We start from the raw sequence: 19,870 nt of genomic DNA, 5'->3' as shown, positions 1-19,870 counted from the left end.
GGCTTTCTGTTGTTAGTGTTTGTTTGCTTGCTTTTTAATTTTACCTCTGCTGATGAAGTAAATAAGATGAGAAAATAATTAACAGTTTCATGTCGTGACTTGAATTTTGAGATCTTACTGCCATTCCTCTGAAGACAGATAGATGACCAGAGCTGTAAAACTAAGGAAGGATCTGCTTGGGAAGGCTAGATTTTCCTTCTCTGTTGTAATTTGTGAAAACAGTGAGAGAAGTAATAAAATATATCTAGAAATTTCACCAAAAATGTTGAGTGATACCAACAGACTTCATTAGGATTTTCAGTGTGTTAATGAGGGCCACACCTGCCTGTCACCCGAGGTTTGTCCTTAGTATGTGACATAGTTTTTCTAAACACCTTAAGGTAACTTAGTTCTGTTGTAACATTCTCAAATGCCAATCAATCTGTGTGTGTGTGTGTGTGTGTGTGTGTGTGTGTGTGTGTGTGTGTGGCTTTGTGTGAGAGGTTGGTGAAGCTTGACTGCTGGGGTCAGGTACTGCCCTGGAACGGGGAAGATGCCCTAGATCCCAGATTATAGAAAGTCATCATTCAGGATAACGTTTGGAGACCATTCTGTCTCTTTCTTGCAAGACCTACAACCCAGTTTGGTTGAGAGCTTAGCATGCTGGGGAGGGCAGGATGGGGGCAGCTTGGAGGAGAACAAGAGGTGAGGTGTGGGGAGGCGCTGGTTTAAGGTGAATGAAGCACATATGTGTGGAAATGTGTTCCCTGCAGATGTAAAGTTAAAGAAAGCAGGAAGCACGCAGGAAGACCAAAGACGGGGCCTTCTGTGATGGCTTCCCAGGTGACAGGCAGCACTCAGACATGTTCTTCTTCAGAATCCTGGGAGGGGATGAAGTAGCCCATCCACGTCTCCACCAAAGCAAGGGCTCTTGCCTTTTGCTCCGTCCTTCCTGGCCATGCAGTTGGTGGAGGGACAGCGTTGCATGAGTGGTTCGGTGACAACGATGGACCTCCGGTGGCATGAAGAGTCCTGTCCTCTCTGTTTCTGTCTAAGTGTGCTCCAAATGTTTGTTTTTCAGGTGGCAGAGATAAACGTGGAGGTCCCATTTTAACGTTTCCAGCCCGCAGCAATCATGATAGAATACGACAGGAGGACCTCAGGAGACTGATTTCGTATCTAGCCTGTATCCCTAGGTAAGTTCCGTGTGGTTCGTGGTTACTCAGTGTTGCCACCGTCCCAAGACATGTGACTTGAATTCCAAGCAGACGAAACAGTATAGAACTAAAATCATGGTCTTTATCCCTTTTTATTTTAAAGACTCTGTTTTGTTTTGTTTTGTTTTTTTAACATTTGTTTTTGAGAGAGAGCACAAGCAGAGGAGGGGCAAAGAGAGAGGGGGACAGAGGATCTGAAGCGGGCTCTGCACTGACAGCAATGAGCCCCGTGTGGGGCTTGAACTCACGAGCTGTGAGACGATGCATGACCTGAGCTGAGGTTGGATGCTCAGCTGACTGGGCCACCTAGGCGCCCCTTGATCTTTCTCCTTATTTCCATTTTGTGACCATTCTGTCCTGTATACAGCACTTCTGGGTGTGGAAATGAGAAGCATGTGTCTTGCTTGAAGAGCTTCGTGTGGAGGTGATGGAGTTGGGACGCCCACGAGGCTGGGATTAGGATGTGGTGCTGGAGGTGGACGGTCATCGGTGAATCTGGTACCAGCACGCAGTGTGCTGTAAGACCAGAAATGGAATGCTGTTTCTAAAAATGTGTTTTCTTCAGGCTCAGCTTCAGGGCTTTTTTTTTTTTTTTTTTCTTTTTTCAAAGTGAATTTATTTATTTTGAGAGAGGGAGAGAGTGAGTGTGTGTGAACGGAGGAGGGGCAGGGAGAAAGAGAATCCCACGCAGGATCCACGCTATCAGCATGGAGCCTGATGCGGGGCTCGAACTCATGAACTGTGAGATCATGACCTGAGCCGAAATTCAGAGCCAGATGCTTAACTGACTGAGCTACCCAGGTACCTGTGAGCTTCAGTTTCTTAAAAGTATTCTCTTGATTTTGTGGCATGATGTTTGGTGGGGCTTTAAAAATCTTTACCAGGTGATATGCCACGTTTGGGAATCCCCATTCAGTTGGAGACCCCATTAGTGATAGGGTGGTTTAGTGTGGATTCTGAAGAACACTAATAACAGGCAAAGCTGTATTTTTCCAGGTGATTTTTTTTTGGAAAAAGAATACCGCTGTGATATAGTCCAGGGATTTAGGCATGTCTGCAGAAAAGAGATTGCGTGTGTTTGGGTTGGAGGGGTGTTTCCCTATGAGGAAAAGGAAAGGCATGTGCTAAAAGGGGCATAATCAGCGTGCTGGAATACGAGGAGGCCAAACGAGGACGTGTGGAGGAGAACTCGGTCATTATATAGGCTACAGTAGACAGTCACATTAATGAACGTGTTATGCAAGAGAATGATGAGAGCTGGTCAGTAGCAGCGTTAATGGGTTCTCGAAGGTGGAGGTGACTGTCATGGATCTGCCACAGCACGTGGGTTGGGACACTCCTGGCCTATTTAGGTTGACACCAACAAAGGAAGACAGCAGTGCCCATTTGTAACCCATCCTTGCTGTGGCTGAGGGAAGTCAGCTTTTGCTGTTGACAGTCTGGCCTGCTGAGGAAGTTGGTGGGTTTTCCTGTTTGGGCATCCTTTATGAGACAGCAGTCACTTTGCATCATCAAGGACAAAGTGATGTATGGAAGAGCTCACTCTTTCCTCCTACTCTAGTATTTTCTTGGGCTGTTGAACTGTTGACACCGTGAGTTAGAAAGGGGTTTAGAAGTTTTGGTCTACTCGCTATCATTTATAAATAGCACTTACAGTTGACGAGCACCGTTTATGGAGTTCTTCTGTGTGCTCGGTACTGGACTCATGGTGGAAGAAGAAACAAATTCAGAGGACGGTGTAAAAAAAAATCTCTGCCAACCAAAGTGATACTCATCACATAGTATAATAAGAAAGCTGAATTTGGCATATATCCAGCTTAGTTTTGAAAACATTAACATAGTGGAATGGCTGTGTGTAACTTTGGCAACTTGCTATCTGGTTTTAAAATCTGTGTCGATTGTAAATATTAAAATTGGTTTTATTTCACTGACATTGTAAAAAAAAAAAATTGATCCACGTGTATTTTGGATCATCTGCCTGACCCACCTAAACCTACCAAACTTGGTCGTGGAAAATTGTGAGCATATACAAAAGTAGTGAGAATAGTGTAGTGAGCTCCAGCTTCAGTGATGATCAGATTTTGTCAGTCTTGTTTTTCTCTGACCCCCCCCCCCCCAGAATATTTTATAAAAAAACCCAAGAATCCTGTCATTTCACTTACAGATACTGAAGCGTATTGAAGGGTGAACCTTCTGCTGTTGAGCACAGTCACTTTGTTTCATTGCCTGGGTTTGCTTTTGTATTTATGATTCCCAGTGACAGGAAACATCCTTTGCCTGACTTGGTAAATGATGAGATGAGTGGGATGAACGTGTAAATGACCCATTTCTCAAGTGATAGTGGGCAAATTTCACAGTGGTCCAAATAGAGAAAGGGGACAAAAAAATGAGTCCTCTGTGCCCCTTGCGTGGGTCTACCCGGACCAGACATGAGCTGCTCTGTCTCCCTGGAGTGCTGGGTAGCAGGAACATTGTTCTGGTTTAGCCAAACAGGAGGGTCCATAAAACCACTCTCAGACTAACGGTGTGCAGATTTTTTCCACTGGTGGGTTTGCTTGCGTTTAACTCTGATTATCTGTTGCTATAGTTTCAGAGTGGCGTGAATCATTCTGGGGGTCGTGAGACTTCTTTTACCTGTCCGTTACTCCTGGTGGTTTCTGGGATGTGAAGGTAGCTACCTTTTGCTGTCCCTCAAGCTGGGCAGTCTCAGGGCCCTGCATTCCCGGATGTGGAGAAGTGTGCCATCCAAACAGCACGGGCAGCAGAGTCGGACCAGCTGTGACGTGTCCCAAGCACATTACTTTCATCAGTTTTCTGATGTACAGAATGTGGTAGTAACGTGGGATCATTGTGAGTAATGACTGAGGATACTTAACGTCCGTGCCCAGGGCAACACCTGACACAGGGTCGTTACCTCAGAAACAGTCCGATAATCTTCATCATCTCTACACGCTCTTCCGTTTTCCTTCCTTTATTTTTCGTTTGGATGTGTGCTCTAGAGCTGGGTTATCTTGTTTTTCTTCTGCACGTGCCTCTTAAAAGGTGGACCTCGAAGATCAACACGAAGTGAGCTGAGCAGTGCTGAGGAGTTTGAGGATTACTTGGGTCACCTTCTCTGCCCTTCCTCCCTTTTTTTTTTTTTAAGCAATTGAAGTAATAGAGTAAATGTCATGGAATTAGTTTGCAAGGAAATTTTCCATTAACTGTGTGTAGGAGAAACAAGTCTCACTAGAAATTCTTGCTGGTGTAATTGGGATTCCCACAAAGTGATGAGAATAATCTCAGTCTTGGTACATCTCTAGGTGTTTATTGCTCTTATTGTTTGAAATACACGCAACTAATTATGTTCTAGATCGTCTTACCTTCTTTAGAATGATTTATAGTGGCTCCATGGATAAATCACCTCAACTCTCTGGTAACTGGTGAAGTAATGTGAAGACCTTTGACCGATTCATTCGTGAACATTCACATAAAAAGCTACTTTCTTCGTCTAGAAACTGAAGAGCGTTTCTCTCTTTCAGAGACCAGCATTGAGAAGGGACCTTACTTGTATCTAAAATTGCCTTATCTCACAGATAAAATGAGGCTCTTAGGTGAAACTGCTGAAGTAACTGGTTGACGGCCGCACTTTCCCATGAGCGCTGTCTTCCGGGAAGGGCTGCGTGGACCCCTTCCCTTGCACACAGCTGCCCGCATTGCTTAGCTGCTCATAAATACACCTGGGTTTGGGAGCCTGCAAATCTTCCTTTCTTTTTTTCCTTTTTTTTTTTCCTCTCCATGTTTGTTTGTTTTGAGAGAGAAGAGAGAACGAGTGGGGGAGAGGCAGAGAGAGAGGGAGAGAGAGAATTCCAGGCAGGCTCTTCAGTGGAGACGTGGAGTCCGATGCGGGGCTCGATCTCAGGAACCGTGAGATCATGACCTGAGCCAAGAACAAGAGTCAGATGTTCAACTGACTGAGCCATCCGGGTGCTCCACAAGTCACTGCTTTCTTAATAAGGACTGGCTTGTAACTGAGTAAAGAGACAGATTGTAAGGATGTGCACTCCCAGCCCAGTTCACGTGCTGTTTTCATTACTTGAAAAGCCACTGTGTGGTTGGTTTGATTGTGGAGGAGGGTGGATAGTGAGTCCTTTTGTAAACTGGGCCAGCTCAAGTACCTTCTGGCTGTGGTGTTCCCTGACTTGTTCCTGTCGTTGAGCCTGGAGTTATTCCGGATTCCCTTTCAGCCCCTTTCAAGCGGAGGGTGCGGTTTTCTGTGCACGCTGCGTAGCGCTCTGTGAGGAGAGGCACAGGCTGCCGGAGAACTGGCCCTGATGTGGTGAGGGCTGATGCCTCGAGTGCAGCCCGGCAGACGGCACCCACTGAGGCCCGAAGGGCCCGGCTGCACTGCACAGTCGCCCTCCTTTGTTGTGTGGCTGCAGGTAGAGCGTCCGCAGTGGGATGTCCCGCTGGGGCAGGCTCCCTCTGCTCAGGCCGAGCCCGAAGAAGTCCGGAATGCTCCTGGTGACTTGGGAGATTTTGGGAGACATTTCTGGAAGCCCCGTTTGCTTGTAGGATTTGTGAAGGAGGCCTGTGCTGTTCTCTCTTTTGTGGCCCGGGACCTACTTGAGACAGGGAGACATGATACCAGGAGGGTCGTGTGAGCCGAGTGTTAACTCATTAGGAGTTTTTATTTACGTGCAGTTGTAGACAGAAGTGCATCAAAGCATTCCTAGCAGTTTCCACCTCTGAGTGAGAAGCTAGGCCGCTGATCAGCCTTGTCATCTCTTGGTGGATTTCCACACCATGTTTCTGGGGCCTGTGCCACCACCCACGCAGGGTCTGTCTCCACAGACTGTTTGGAATGTTTTGTGACACGCCTGTTACATGGATGTAGCTGTGACAGGAACTTTGCATCTGTGAAATTGGGAACAACGGCTACTCTGATGCATCAGGATAAGGAAAGGAATGGTGTCTGCACGCACGCGTTCATGTGGGGAGGGGGAGGGGAAGGTAGAGGATGAACTTATGCAGTAGAACATGAAACTGGTTTTTTTGTTTGTTTGTTTGAGAGAGAGCGCAAGCAGGGGAGAGGGGCAGAGGGAGAGAGAGAGTGTGAAGCAGGCTCCACGCTCAGCATGGAGCCCAACTCGGGGCTCGATCCCACGACCCTGGGATCATGACCTGAACCAGTATCAAGAGTCAGACGCCCAGCCGCCTGAGCCACCCAGGCAGCCCAGCAATTGGTTTTAGTTTTGACTTAATTTATTTTCGCTTTTTAACTTCACGTAAATGGTAGCAATTTGAGTTTTAATTTATGAACTGTAACTGTATGAATTTATAACTGTAAATGGTTACTAGTTTCTCAGGTGATTACCCGAGACAGGGAAATGTCAGGTGTCTTTCCTGTAGGCCCGTACGTTCACGTTGGGTGAAAACCCAAGTTAGTCACTGCGCAGTTGGGGTTGTAGGTGTGATTCCAGGTGACCTCAGCGGCGGTCACGATCTGGCTCATGTCTGACCGCGATCAGCCGCCTGCACGGACTGCATGTGTCCACCACAAGACAGCTAGGATGACGGCCCTTCCGCAAGGGTGAGCCTGCTCCGAAGTCTCTGGAGAGCTTCCGCATGAACACCGGAGTTCTCACCGAGTGTGACTGAGGATTTGTAACCTATCTTCAAGGGCGATTTAACTCTGGATATTCTTTATTACAGAAGTGCATTACATATATTTCCCATGTACCCAGGGGTTGAGATTTAATAGAACTACTAATAATTATGAGCAACTGGCTTTTTTGTTTGTTTAAACTTGCCAGAAGGCGGAGGGGAGTGCTGAGGGCTGGTATGTCACTGCTGCAACCTGGTGAAAAAGACAAATAAGTCTCAGTATCACCATGAAAATCTGTTTACCACCAAAACCCCACCAGAAGGGTGCCAAGGACCCTCAGGGAACCTCCGAGATAGCTCAGAGGCCTGAGCCAGTGAAAGGGGACAAAATGGGACATTGGAAAGTTCCAGTGCACTGGGATGGGTGGTTTCCGTACCTGGGAGGCTCTTGCGACTGCTGTTCTTTGATCTGTGACCTTCCCCACCTGGGCTCTGTGCACCTGTCAGGGGTCTGTCCCCACTGGTGCTCACCAGGGACCTTTGCTGTAATAGTTACTAGACAATGGGTGCGATCACTTAATACACAAAAGACGAGAAATTCCCTCCCCACCAGCCCACCTGACTGTATGGAGCCCCACAGACAAGAGTCAGCCTCACCTGGTGGGACTCAGAGAAAGGGTCGCGTGGCTTAAACCTATTTTTTCTTTCTCTCTAGTGAAGAAGTCTGCAAGCGAGGATTCACAGTGATCGTGGACATGCGTGGGTCCAAGTGGGACTCCATTAAGCCTCTTCTGAAGATACTGCAGGAGTCCTTTCCCTGTTGCATCCATGTTGCCCTGATAATCAAGCCAGACAACTTTTGGCAGAAACAGAGGACTAATTTTGGCAGTTCTAAATTTGAATTTGAGGTAACTTCCATGTGTAGCCAGACCAATTAAACCAATAGGTGTGGTTTCTTGAAAGTGGACTTTTCCTCCTCATTTTAGATATCAGATTTTTAAAGCCACATATTAAATGGGAGCTGCACATCTTGTTACATGTGGCATGTAAAATTAGTTATTGCTTAAAACAACAAAAATGGGTTCGTTTATCCCGTTATCCTACTGGATTATTTTTCCCGAGGGAGATACAGGCTCCAGTCCTCTTGGTTTTGGGTGGTGGGGCTGCTGAGGTACAGGGTGTGTAGCATAGGACAAGGTTCCCTTTTCGCCTGATAAAATAGCTTTACCTTCCAGTCCTGGTGGCTCTGTGTGGCCTCAGATTCATTATCCTTGCCTCCGTCTTAGAAATAGGGAACATCGTGGAGACATTCCCAGCTTCACATGTCCGGAAGAAACGGAGTTTTTACCTTGTCCTTGCTAAATGGAGAGAATGATCTGTTAGGTATTTCATATATCAGCTCTCTCATTTATGAGAAGGGAGATAGTCCTCTAAAAATGACTCCGAGTGCCGAATTCAACCGCACATAAGGTCGCGGTCTCCCAGACGGTGCACAAAACAAAAGCCTCAGCCTGCTGCTAACTTAACTTCCCTTCCCATTGACACCTCTCCTTCAGCTACCAAGGCTCTGACAAGGCTTTGGTGCAGTTCGTGTAATGAAATGGTTATGGGAAGAAAGTATTCTGGCCAGCTTGAAAATTGATTCATGCCCTGTTCTGTAATAGAGTGTTTTCTAATAAGATGTAATGATTTTTGGTTGAATAGATTGCTTCTCTTAGCACCTTTGCCCAGACAGTAGGTTTTAGTGATGTATTCATGTGTGTCGACAAGGTAAACAACAACAATAGTATTAAGCACATCACACAGTATTAATTCTCAAGCTTTATATTACCTGTTAACTTCTCAAAGTGTTTTCACATGGGTATTACTTACATTTTAAAATCTTCTTACGTGGCACCGATTTTCAATCTGATATCTGAGTTTAGTTTTAATTTGAAACTACATTCAAGAAATTTAGGTAAAAGATGAAACCAGTAAGCCCTTATTTTCACACGGTAAAGAGTGATTTTGGATGACAGTTGATTGGGTCTTATTTTCTTAACACAGAATTTAAAGCGGGTTGTCTTTAATTACACACGTTTTAAGCAGAAATAACGGTTCAGCAATAGAATGCGTGCACGTTTTTGCTGGTCTCATTTTGATCTCTCCTTCTGGGCCTTTAAAGTTACCTGTACCAGCTTTTCTACTGAGCTTATTGTCTCTACATTGTTACCAGCCTCGGCCTCTCTCTGTGAAGTGATTAGATCCGTGGGTGTTATTAAAAGTCTGAGCAAATGAGACAGGAATGAACCTACAGTCATTTGCAGGCCAGCACGCTGGGCTGGGAGCAGCCCGTCTTCCTAGCTCAGTTTGTTGCTCTTTGCAGGTTCTCATGCCAGCCATCCTGGAGTCGATGCACTCCTAAGTCTCTCTAAGGCTGGAGGTGACAGAGGTGGGGCTAAACCAGCCTTTCTCTGTTTTGTTTTTTGCTTCTAGGCCACAAATCTTTTTTTCCTTTCACTTTGTCTTTGCATTTCATGACTCCTCTCCCACTCCCTGTGTTTCCCTTGAGGCACGGTATTGGTAGTAACCCTGCAGCAGCATGTGGTATAGGTCGGGTGAGGTTAATCTGATTTTTGCTTAGATTGTAAAGGATGAAAACTTCATCACTGTTAGATTGGAAAGTACAACGCTTATACTAAGAACTGTGGCAGATCATTGAAATGAATGAAACTCTCCCTCTGTCTTTAGCTTTGTGACAGGAGTTTCCGCCCCCTTTCTGGCTACTTCTGTATATTCTGTAAAATTTAAAAAAGCCATTCATATCCCAGCATCCACCATGTGATGGGAGGTGAAGTTAGGACAGGGTGAGTGGTAATGGTGGTCCGGTGGGAGCGCTGTTTATCATTTAATGACCAGCTCACAAATCATTGTCCTGAGAGGGAGGACATTAGCTTGATGGTAGATAGGAGGAGGCCTCTACGGTGCTTTCTGTTGGGAGTGAGGTGGTAGAGTGGTGTGCATGAGAAAGAGTGCATTGATGAAGTAAAATTGGTAAATCCTCTGCTCTGTTTTGCAATTTAAGACATTTCCTGGTAATCGTGCCTAAGATAGTGGGTTAATTTCCACATTCTTGGAAAGAAATCCAGGCTCTTTAGCTCTCCTGAAATACATATCCTGTAATTTTAGGAGTTCTGACTAACGTGTTGCTCTACCAGATTTATCTTTCACTGACTATACTGGTAATGTTTCTTTCATCTACATTTATTTTTTATGGGGCCAGAACAAGGTATGTTTTCTATAGATTAAGTTTGAAAATCTCTGAGTAAGTATTGCAGGTTGCATTATGATAAGGCCACGTAGACTTGGTTCATCTTCTCATACATGATTTTTTTTCCTCTTAAGACAAATATGGTCTCTTTAGAAGGCCTTACCAAAGTAGTTGATCCTTCTCAGCTCACCCCCGAGTTTGATGGCTGCTTGGAGTACAACCATGAAGAATGGATTGAAATCAGAGTTGCTTTTGAAGACTACATCAGCAATGCGACCCACATGCTGTCTCGGCTGGAGGAACTTCAGGACATCCTAGCCAAGAAGGAATTGCCTCAGGATTTAGAGGGGGCTCGGAATATGATCGAGGAGCATTCGCAGCTGAAGAAGAAGGTGATTAAAGCCCCCATAGAAGACTTGGATTTAGAGGGACAGAAGCTGCTGCAGAGGATTCAGAGCAGTGACAGCTTTCCCAAAAAGAACTCCGGCTCGGGCAACGCGGACCTGCAGAGCCTCCTACCCAAGGTGTCTGCCATGTTGGACCGGCTGCACTCAACTCGGCAGCACCTGCATCAGATGTGGCACGTGAGGAAGCTGAAGCTGGACCAGTGCTTTCAGCTGAGGCTGTTTGAACAGGATGCCGAGAAGGTAAAGGAGCAGGGAGAGGGAAGCTAAAATGAGGCCTGGAGGGGGAGGCCTCCTGGCTCACTGGGGCCGGCAGCCAGGGCCGCCTTGGTCGGGAGAAAGGGCCAAGGAAGGGTAAGCCACTCTCACGGCGTTGTTTCAGAACTCGCCAAGTGTCACTTCAGGCATCCGCCCTAAGTCTGCCTCCCTGTTTTCCTCCTTGGCCGGGCCAGTGCTATTTTAGGAACTCCGAGTTATTAATTACTGGCAGTTTGCTTTAGGATAACCGTAGGATGAATGAGAATGGTATCTTGAGTTAAAAGAGTGAACATTTTATAGAATTATGTTATTGAAAGTGATAATTGTGTACGTGTTTTGCTAATAACTGCTCTTCACTCCTCTCTAGGTAGTGACAGAACACCGTTCAGATCTATCACTGAGTATGTTTTTAAAATAAAAGATGAATAATGTGTTAAAAATAATGGCTTCTGGGAAATATGGGCAGTGATTACTGACGGTCTCCTTTTATTCTTGTGCTGCAGACAAAATAACCCGTCCAAGCAAATGTTTGCGTTACAGGCTCAGTCTTAGCAATGTGGAAACACTTATTTATAGGACTGTGTTGTAAGCCATGAATTTGAGTAAATTGATCTCTCTTAATTTGAGCCCATTGAATTTTTTTCACGGACAGGAGAATATTTTTAAAGCAAAAACCAAAAACAAAAAAAACGGTATCACAAACCTTTGTTTTAGACAGTGACAAGCCACTACCGTTGTTTGGCAAGCTTTTAATATATCTATCAATGTACTTCTGTTTAAAGAAGTGCCTTGTCAAAGATGCTAGAAAATCTTCCTTTCAATTACTAGAAAAACAGGTGACTGTCTGGGATTCTGGTTCAAGTCATGATACCAGGACTAATTGATAGTTACTCCTTTTTCCTTAAAGGTTTTCCTTGCAAACAGCATAATTGTCATCCTTTTCCAGGTAGTATCTGTATTGACCCTTGAGAGGGATGTCATCATTAAATTTTTTTCCCCAGTCCTTTTTATTTTTATGACAGATTTCATTGTTTGCATTTGCACAGCTTTTAAAATACTGTTTGCACTAAAGCGCATATGATTTGTAGTCACTGGAATTGCTGTCAGTAATCTGTGGGCATCGCAAAACTGGTCCACATACCTGTAAGTCCCTAATTTCACCCAACAGGTCTTTAATTGAAGAGCAGTGCTTTCATCAGCCTGAGGGATTTGAACACCTCCTTAAAGAGTAGCATCTGCTCCTTACATGCTCGTCAAAGGAACGCAGTAGACATAAGATTTTCTCATAGACCCTGCAGGTTCGGAACTGCTTACTTTGTAGAAGTCAAGGATCTTTTGGACCCAAATCCCCGAGAGGTTATCAGAGGAATGACACTGCCCTTGATTGCCTTGGTCCTGCTCCTGGGCCTGTGCCAGTCGCTTCTCTTCTGGAGTGATTTCAGGTTTGTTTTTTTTTTTTCCATTCTGGTAGATGTTTGACTGGATCACACACAACAAGGGCCTGTTTCTGAACAGCTACACCGAGATTGGGACCAGCCATCCTCACGCAATGGAGCTCCAGACACAGCACAACCACTTTGCCATGAACTGTATGGTAAGACGCTGTCAGAGCAGACGTAGCTTGTGTGTGCGAGTATTTTAGCAGACGGGCGGTGTTTACACAGATGGTGTCCCAGTGCACTGCCAGGAGGCCGTGCGGGGCCTTTGGAGCTACCGATTCGGTGGTCGCAGCTGACCTCCAGGTGTGGGAAGTTCTCAATGTTGGTGGTATCCACGGCGTTTTTTAAGTTTTAAACGAGCAAAAATGTGAAAACAAGCAAACAAACCGGTAAAACTCGAACCGGTTACTTGGCCGGTTCAACATGGATGATTTTGATGCTAGCTCGTGTGCTGTCCCTCTTAGGAGCCTACAGGGGCCCCAGAAAGGCTCCTCAGTGACCACGTGACTCTCCCGAGAGCCACTGTCACTGTGCTGGCTGCCCTTCCCGAGGAAGAAGTAAGCCAGCCTGCCTGCTGTCTGCCTCGGGGCGCACTCCAGTTCTCCTGAAACGTGACGTTTCCTTCCAAGCTGAACTGAAGTAGTGGGGTCCGGACATGAGCCGTGCCTGGAGCTCCCTGGCTCTGTTTGGGGTTGATGCCCCCGATTCCCGTGGCCTGTCGTGACCAGATGGGGGGTTGTTGTAGGACTATTAAGCAAAACAGCAGAAGACCAATGAATTTTAAGTAGCACTTGTGTTACATTTTTGGAGTTACTATAACGAAAATATTCTATATTCTATAGAATATATTCTATAGCATATATATTCTATATCCTATAGCATATATGTTCTTTCTATAGACAGTTAAGCTTCTAGAAATTTTCTTTTCAGGGACAAAGAGTTTTGGTTTGGACTTTGAGCCAGTCTGTGAGAATTAACCACTCGTGGACCTTATAGCTTTTTTTTTTTTCTTTTTTTTTTTTTTACAGAGCACTGAAGCAATATAAAGATGGGCTTTTTTTTTTATTAATTAAGATACCACTTAATTGAAGTTTGGTCAACTAAATGCTCCAATTTAGGTAGTTTCAAAGATAACACTTAGCAATAAAATTTTTGTAGTAGACACCATCAGAAAAGTTTGATATCTGTTCTAGGGTTTGAGGTAAGAGAATTTCTGGTTTAAATGATCAAACCTGGGCATAGATGAGGAGAGCCAAAGTGTTACCTTTGGAGGAAGCTTTTTAGAATATCTTCCCAAGAAATTTTTATCAGGTTTTCAGACCATTCTGACCCTGCAGCTACAGGCAGTAGGCATGCAATCCACTGTATCACATGCTTTAAAAACAAGAAATGCTAACATATACTTCAAACAAACGAGGACACACAATGTCTTCTCACCCCACCCACCATTATTAGTGGCACATTTAGGATCGAGAAGATGTGAGCGTGGTGTGGAAGGCAGCAGTGTGGGGCGGGAATGCAGAGTTTTCTCATCTGTAAAGTGGGGATTATAGCTGCCTTCCCTGGAGTTCTGTTATTTTATTTCCTCTCTATCTGTAAAATATAAGATAATGCTGAACACAAAGCAAGTAAGTACTTGATAAATGGTGATTATTAGCAGTCGTGTTATCACCAATTAAAAGCACTGTTAAACTTTGGGGAGCACCTGAGTGGCTCAGTCAGTTGAGCGTCTGACTCTTGATTTTGGCTTAAGTCATGATCCCAGGGTCGAGGGACTGAGCCCTGTGTCAGGCTCCGTGCTGGGTGTGGAGCCTGCTTAAGATTCTCTCTCTCTCTCTCTCTCTCTCTCTCTCTCTCTCTCTCTCCCTCCCTCCCTCTCTCCTCCCTCTCTCCCCCCTCTCTCCTCCCTCTCTCCTCCCTCTCTCCTCCCTCTCTCCTCCCTCTCTCCTCCCTCTCTCCTCCCTCTCTCCCTCTTCCTCCCTCTCTCCCTCTCTCCCTCTCTCCCTCTCCCTCCCTCTCTCTCTTTTCCTCCCTCTCTCTCTCTTCCCCTCTCCCTCTCCCCCTCCCCATTCCTTTCCCATGCTTATGTGCTCTCTTTAAAAAAAAAAAAAAAGAAAATTAAAAACTCTTAAAAGTATGAATGATGTCTTTTTTTAGGTCTATTTTCTGATTCTTTACAATAAACTCATATCACTTTGCTAAGTTGAGATTTTTCTTAAAAAAGAGCAGGGTAACTGTGTGCCATGCTGGGTGGCAGCCGGTTCCAGGCCCTGTCCTGCCCCTGGCCCGCCACAGTACTGTGAGTGCTTGGTGCCTGTCTGGGGCATTTAGTGGTGCAGAGCAAGGGCCTGGTAACTTCTTGTGCTACCTGCAGTGTGTTAAACATTTTTTGACAAAATGAAAATGCTGGTCATCAATATGCACGGTCGATAGTCTCTAAAGAAAGCGTGTGAAGGGACGCCAACAGTTGGTTGGGCTCATTGTGTGTCACGGATACTTTTAACAGCTGTGACAGTAAGAACTAGCGGCAGGTACCGTGACGCAGGGAATTCTACGTTGCCGTATTTGTGCAGAGGGAGTTTCTTGGACTGCGTGCCACCACGTTCCTTTTTCTGTGTTGCCAGTGATGCAGCGATGGGAAGGGTCTGATCCGTAATCCGCAGACCCGCACTCCCTACGCGGAGTGCAGTCTGCTTGAGGATACGAAAGGGTGACACAGGACACATAACTCCATCTCGGTGGGAGTGAATACCCTCAGGTTCCCACGGCAGGGCCATCCGAATGGGGAGCTCTGCTCTGGACTCCAGCAGAGGGCATCTGCTCATTCTCTTCCCGCAGGCCTTTGGGGTTGATTTCCTCTTTAACGATACAAACAAAGCAAAAATTAGCATTTACAGTAAAACCTTGGATCGGGAGTAACTTGTTCTGTGAGTGTTCTGCAAGACAAGCAAACGTTTCTCACAAGTTTTAACTCGATAAACGAGCGACGTCTCGCAATACAAGTAGTTCGTGACCCCAGATGTCACACGATCCCAACTGAGCCAGCGGCTCTTAAAATCCACTTCGGTATGCAAGCCCTTTGGATATCACGCGTGTTTCCAGAATGGCCCGCAACTAGAGAGACAGAACACCTGTGAGAAGGGGAGCCACTAGTTTTGACTAAAGGATGCTGGTCAGAGCATTATTGCCATAAGAGCCGGCGAGGACTGTTTCCCACGGACTGTGACCTTGGCTGACTGTCGCAGCTCCGCAGGTGCCCTCTCTCCCTGCACATCTGTTAGCTGATTCTAGCCTGCAGATGTGCCCGGAAAAGGAACTCAGAGGCTGGAGTCTGTGGCTGGAGTCAGATCCTAGAGTACCCTACCCAGTTCAGATTTGGGTGAAAATGGAGGGAAAGAACGGACAGGTGCACAGGTGCATTCTTCAGGGTGCTCACTGGGTGGGCTGCAGACCAGGTGGCAGTGAGGAGGCTGCTGCAGGGGGTGTGGCAGAGGGACAGTGGCCCAGAGGACCACGCGAGAGGGGAGGGGAGGGGAGGCCAGAAACATGGAGAGGGGTCTGGATAGGTTGGATGATCAGATTTCACGGCTGGATAGGGAGGGAGGAGCCAAAGAAAGAGGTGTCTTGGTGGGTTTTGGGGAACTTCTAAGAGGAGCAGTGTTGTGATGAACTAACTGCAGCTGGGGTTTGCTGAAGGTGCACGCTCCCCACTGCTGCCTTCCCTGGAATGGGAGCCTCAAGGATGACTGAAGGTGGAAAGGGGAACAGCATAGTGAGGACTAATTTGGGGAGAAAGGGGTGTATGTTTTTCAGCCTCACAGTAAACTGGTAGGCTTGAAGATGGGCACTTCACGGAGTAGAAAAGCTTGATTGAAGGTGTGCACGCAGCGTGGTTCCTTTCGTGCCTCGGTTCCTCTTCTGTGGAGAAAGTGGATCTGTTTCCAGAAGGTTCTCTATTGGCCCCAAAGCGACAGGCGCCTGGAGCTCGTGTAGACAGGAGAGCTTGTTTCCACACAGAACAACAGCCCATGGTTGATCCATGCGTAGTTTCTGGGTTCTAGTTAAAACCTGCAGCGTTGGGTTTTGTCGGTTCTGGGTGACTGCTTCACAGTGGGCTTGCCATCTGGACCCTTTTCAGGATTCGAAGCCAGCGAGTGAGTCAGAGTATGTTTGTGCGCCCACTTGTGTACTCTGTTGCTTTGTGCCTAACAGTCTGCCTCTCAGCTAGTTGATTTGTAATTTTGCAGTTTTAAAAATAGAAATTGAAACCAATGCTTAGAGTTTATGGAAATCAGATAGCAAATATGTACACTATTTTGTACCAGGTGATTCTGCTGTTCAAAATATAACTGTAGTTCGTGGGCTGTGTTTCAGAAAGCGCCATCCTCTGTGTTTCTTAGAAAGAAGCTTCTTGTCCGCCTTCCCTCATGAGCCCTCTTTCTCTGCCCCTTTTGCAGAACGTGTATGTAAACATAAACCGCATAATGTCGGTGGCAAATCGCTTGGTAGAGTCTGGCCACTACGCCTCTCAGCAGATCAAGCAGATTGCGAACCAGCTGGAGCAGGAGTGGAAGGCATTTGCGGCAGCCCTGGATGAGCGGAGCACCTTGCTGGACATGTCCTCCATTTTCCACCAGAAGGCTGAGAAGGTCAGTGCCCGGGCCCCACGGCCCACGGGGTGGTGACAGGAGGACTTCCTCCTTCGATACCCTCTCAAGTCCTTGGAGGACTTTTGTGTGACCCTTATAGTGCCTAAGAACATGAGCTCTCAAGCCAGGCCGCTGGGAGTTAAAACCCCAGCTCTCTTACCCGGTGCTGTGCAATCTTAGGCAAGTTACTTCACCTCTCTGTTCCTTGGTTTTCTTGTTTGTAAAGTGGAACTAAAAGTATGTGCTTGAGAGGAGTGATTTATCACATAAATGAGATATTTCATACTAGGTGCCCCGTGTAGTGCCTGGTAAGTAGTGTAAGTACTGTAAGTACTAATAAGTGGTAGCCACTGTTCTTGTTCCCTCTTCTCCCTTCTCCCCACTCTACTTCCCTTCTTCCTTCTTTCCTTCCTTCCTCCTTCCTTCCCTCCCTCCCTCCCTCTTTTCTTTCTTTCTCTTTCTTTCTTTCTTTCTTTCTTCTTTCTTTCTTTCTTTCTTTCTTTCTTTCTTTCTTCTCCTCCCCCTCCCCCGCCTCCTCCCCCTCCTTCCCCTCCTCCCCCTCCCCCTCCTTCCCCTCCTCCCCCTCCCCCTCCCTCCCTCCTCCCCCTCCCCCTCCTTCTCCTCCTCCTCCTCCTCCTCCTCCTCCTCCTCCTCGCTGTCACTTTTAGTATTCTGATTAGGGTGATTTGTCAGCAAGTAACTGAATGCCTGATTATCAGGTTTAAATATCAGGAGTTTGCTTTTCTCACAAATCAAGAAGTTGCAAAGTGTAGAGAGTTGTAGCCATACAGCCATGTTGGGGTCGGGTCTGCTTCTCCCGGGTTTGTGCCACCGTTCCTGCACCTGCACCCTGGTGTCCACCATAGTCCGGGATGGCGGTGCTGACCACTTTTATCAGGAAAACATTAATTTCAGAAGGTCCCCTACCCCAGCACACCTCACCTCCTTTCCCCTTGAGTGGGAGTAGGGTGTAGGCCCGTGCTCTGGCTGCGTGGGAGGGTGCAAGAAGGCAGACGTGGCTTTTTAGCCTCCACAGTAGCGGCCACGCTCTGCCAGCAAGGGCTCGGGCTGACAGACGACTTTTGGGAAGGCAGTTTACAGTGTCTTTCACATTTATTAAACTGTATGGATTTGAACTTGACACTGGCTTCTTTAGCTGAAGTGCTGGTCAGAAGACTGTGAGAGGTCATATGTGCGTCTGCTCATAGAACCCCCACAGCTCTGCAGTCCTCCAGCGCTTGCTTAAGCAAACGTACCCTGAAATACACAAGGAAGTGCTTCGCTCATGACTCAGACTTTAATTAGTGGAAAGCATGCTGGGCAGTGAAATACCTTTTCCAAGATGTGGAGAAAGAACACAGGACTTTTAGCCACTAGGAAGGCGTATGGGAAAGAAGCAAGTGGTTGCCTGATGTTAAAGGAAAAATATTGATTGGGGTCATTTTTTGTGGTGGGCGGAGACTGCATTCATAGGGATCTGTACTGACGCTGTTAAGAAGGAAATGGTATAATCGAGAAACTGTCTCTGTTGAAGAGTGAAGTCAGTAAACGTGAGATAGAGTCCCAGCTTGCCCAGGGTTTTGGCAAGGTAGCTAGAATGTTGCACAAGACCCTAATTAGTAGTGATCTTGACTCTAGAAACCTTTCAAATATGAAGCAGAAGAAGAAACTGAATGGTATATAAAGAGAAAAAACTCTTTGTGGCCTCACGTGAAAGCTGTGAATAGGGGCTTCGGGTTCCAGTAGTCTGATTTTTCAGCTCCCTAACCTATGCGTTTAACTGGCTTTATGATAAAGGGGAAACAAAAGCCCACACACAAAAACAGGTTTAAAAAAAAAAACAACACAGGACCCCACCCCCCTTCTGCAGAAAACAGCACTGTGCTCACCTCTGGTTCCTGTCTTTGTCCAGGGTGTGGTGTATTATTCACTGGACGTTTTTGTAGGTGGGAAGATGAGCCACGTGGTCTCCTGCACATATGTCACCTGGAATCGTCACGTGTTCTACTGCAAGAAGTAGAGTGGCAGTGGGCTCTCAGAAAGTTCCATTAGGCTGATATGAATAGATGTGAAACAGGACAACCTATGCGGTGAATGGCAGAGGGTCTGAAGCATAGTAACACACAGGGAAGGTCCCTTTCGTGAACGCGAGCCTGGGGTGTTCTGTTTGGATAAAATGAGTGACTGTAAATTATGGATTTGAAGAAAAATGGACTAGATGAATACATTATTGAACACAATATTGTGGAATCCTGTGTAAACAGGACAGTGCTTGAGGTCTCTGTGTGTATCCAGTAGCCAGAGATGAAGCCAAATACAAGTTAGGGTCAGAGCGGCCTGGTGAAGAAAGGGCCCAGCATCTCTGATGGACCTTGGCTGAGGCCTGGCCAGGCAACTGAAATGTGGAGGTGGGGCAGTAGGACCTCTGCAGAGACTTTCTTTACTCTCAGGTAAAGACGTGTTGTGGATCTCCCCCCTTCACTGAACAAAAGTAAGATCTTTGAAATTCTGATGTGTGAGGGAAGCCCACATCTACCAAGTAGTTTTCCTCTTTGCGGAAGAGAAATGGGTTCAACTTTGTTCTTCTTTTTTTAATGCTTTGCCTTCCAGTTATGCTTAAGCTGTTTTCATAAGCTCAGTTGGGAGAGGACCAGAAACTTGGACGTCATGAATTAGGTTTCCAATGTAGCCACCTCTTTGACCCCCATCCAGACTTACCAGTAGGAAACTAAATCTGATTAGGGAGTTAGGGAGGCACAGAGCTCAAATATGTGACCCCCATGGTTAATGGCTTTACCAAAGGAAGCAGCCTTACCCATAAGGATTACGCTCCAGCGAGGGAGACGTGTGCCCGGAACTGCCCAGCCATACTCCTCTGTGGTCCCGGTGGGTGTTCTCGTGTTGGTGTCTGCCTGTGGTTTTATAGATGTAAGTCTTGAGGTGCAAACTGGGTGAGGAGAACATTGCATAGATGGCACGCCTCCTGAAGACGTGTCAGCCATTCATCTCATAGTCTCATGTCGCAATTAGAATCTCAGTTTGCAGACACGGAGACAGGACCCCAAGACCAGCAGTCTTACTGGTAGAT

General features: G+C 46.4%; 1 protein-coding gene across 2 annotated transcripts in view; it reads left to right on the top strand.

Moving 5' to 3' along the window:
- The window catches only part of TRIO (trio Rho guanine nucleotide exchange factor), a 353,804-nt gene that overhangs the window by 131,537 nt on the left and 202,397 nt on the right, over window positions 1–19,870 (top strand). For both annotated transcript variants that reach the window (XM_047857219.1, XM_047857348.1), the window contains exons 3-7: window positions 1,061–1,175; window positions 7,498–7,690; window positions 10,167–10,679; window positions 12,166–12,288; window positions 16,591–16,782. In XM_047857219.1, coding sequence (XP_047713175.1) covers window positions 1,061–1,175; window positions 7,498–7,690; window positions 10,167–10,679; window positions 12,166–12,288; window positions 16,591–16,782 — 1,136 coding nt within the window. The remainder of the gene's footprint in view (window positions 1–1,060; window positions 1,176–7,497; window positions 7,691–10,166; window positions 10,680–12,165; window positions 12,289–16,590; window positions 16,783–19,870) is intronic.

Source organism: Prionailurus viverrinus, chromosome A1 (assembly GCF_022837055.1).
Source record: "Prionailurus viverrinus isolate Anna chromosome A1, UM_Priviv_1.0, whole genome shotgun sequence".
Lineage (NCBI taxonomy): Eukaryota > Metazoa > Chordata > Mammalia > Carnivora > Felidae > Prionailurus > Prionailurus viverrinus.
This window is presented reverse-complemented; position numbering and strand designations above follow the sequence as displayed.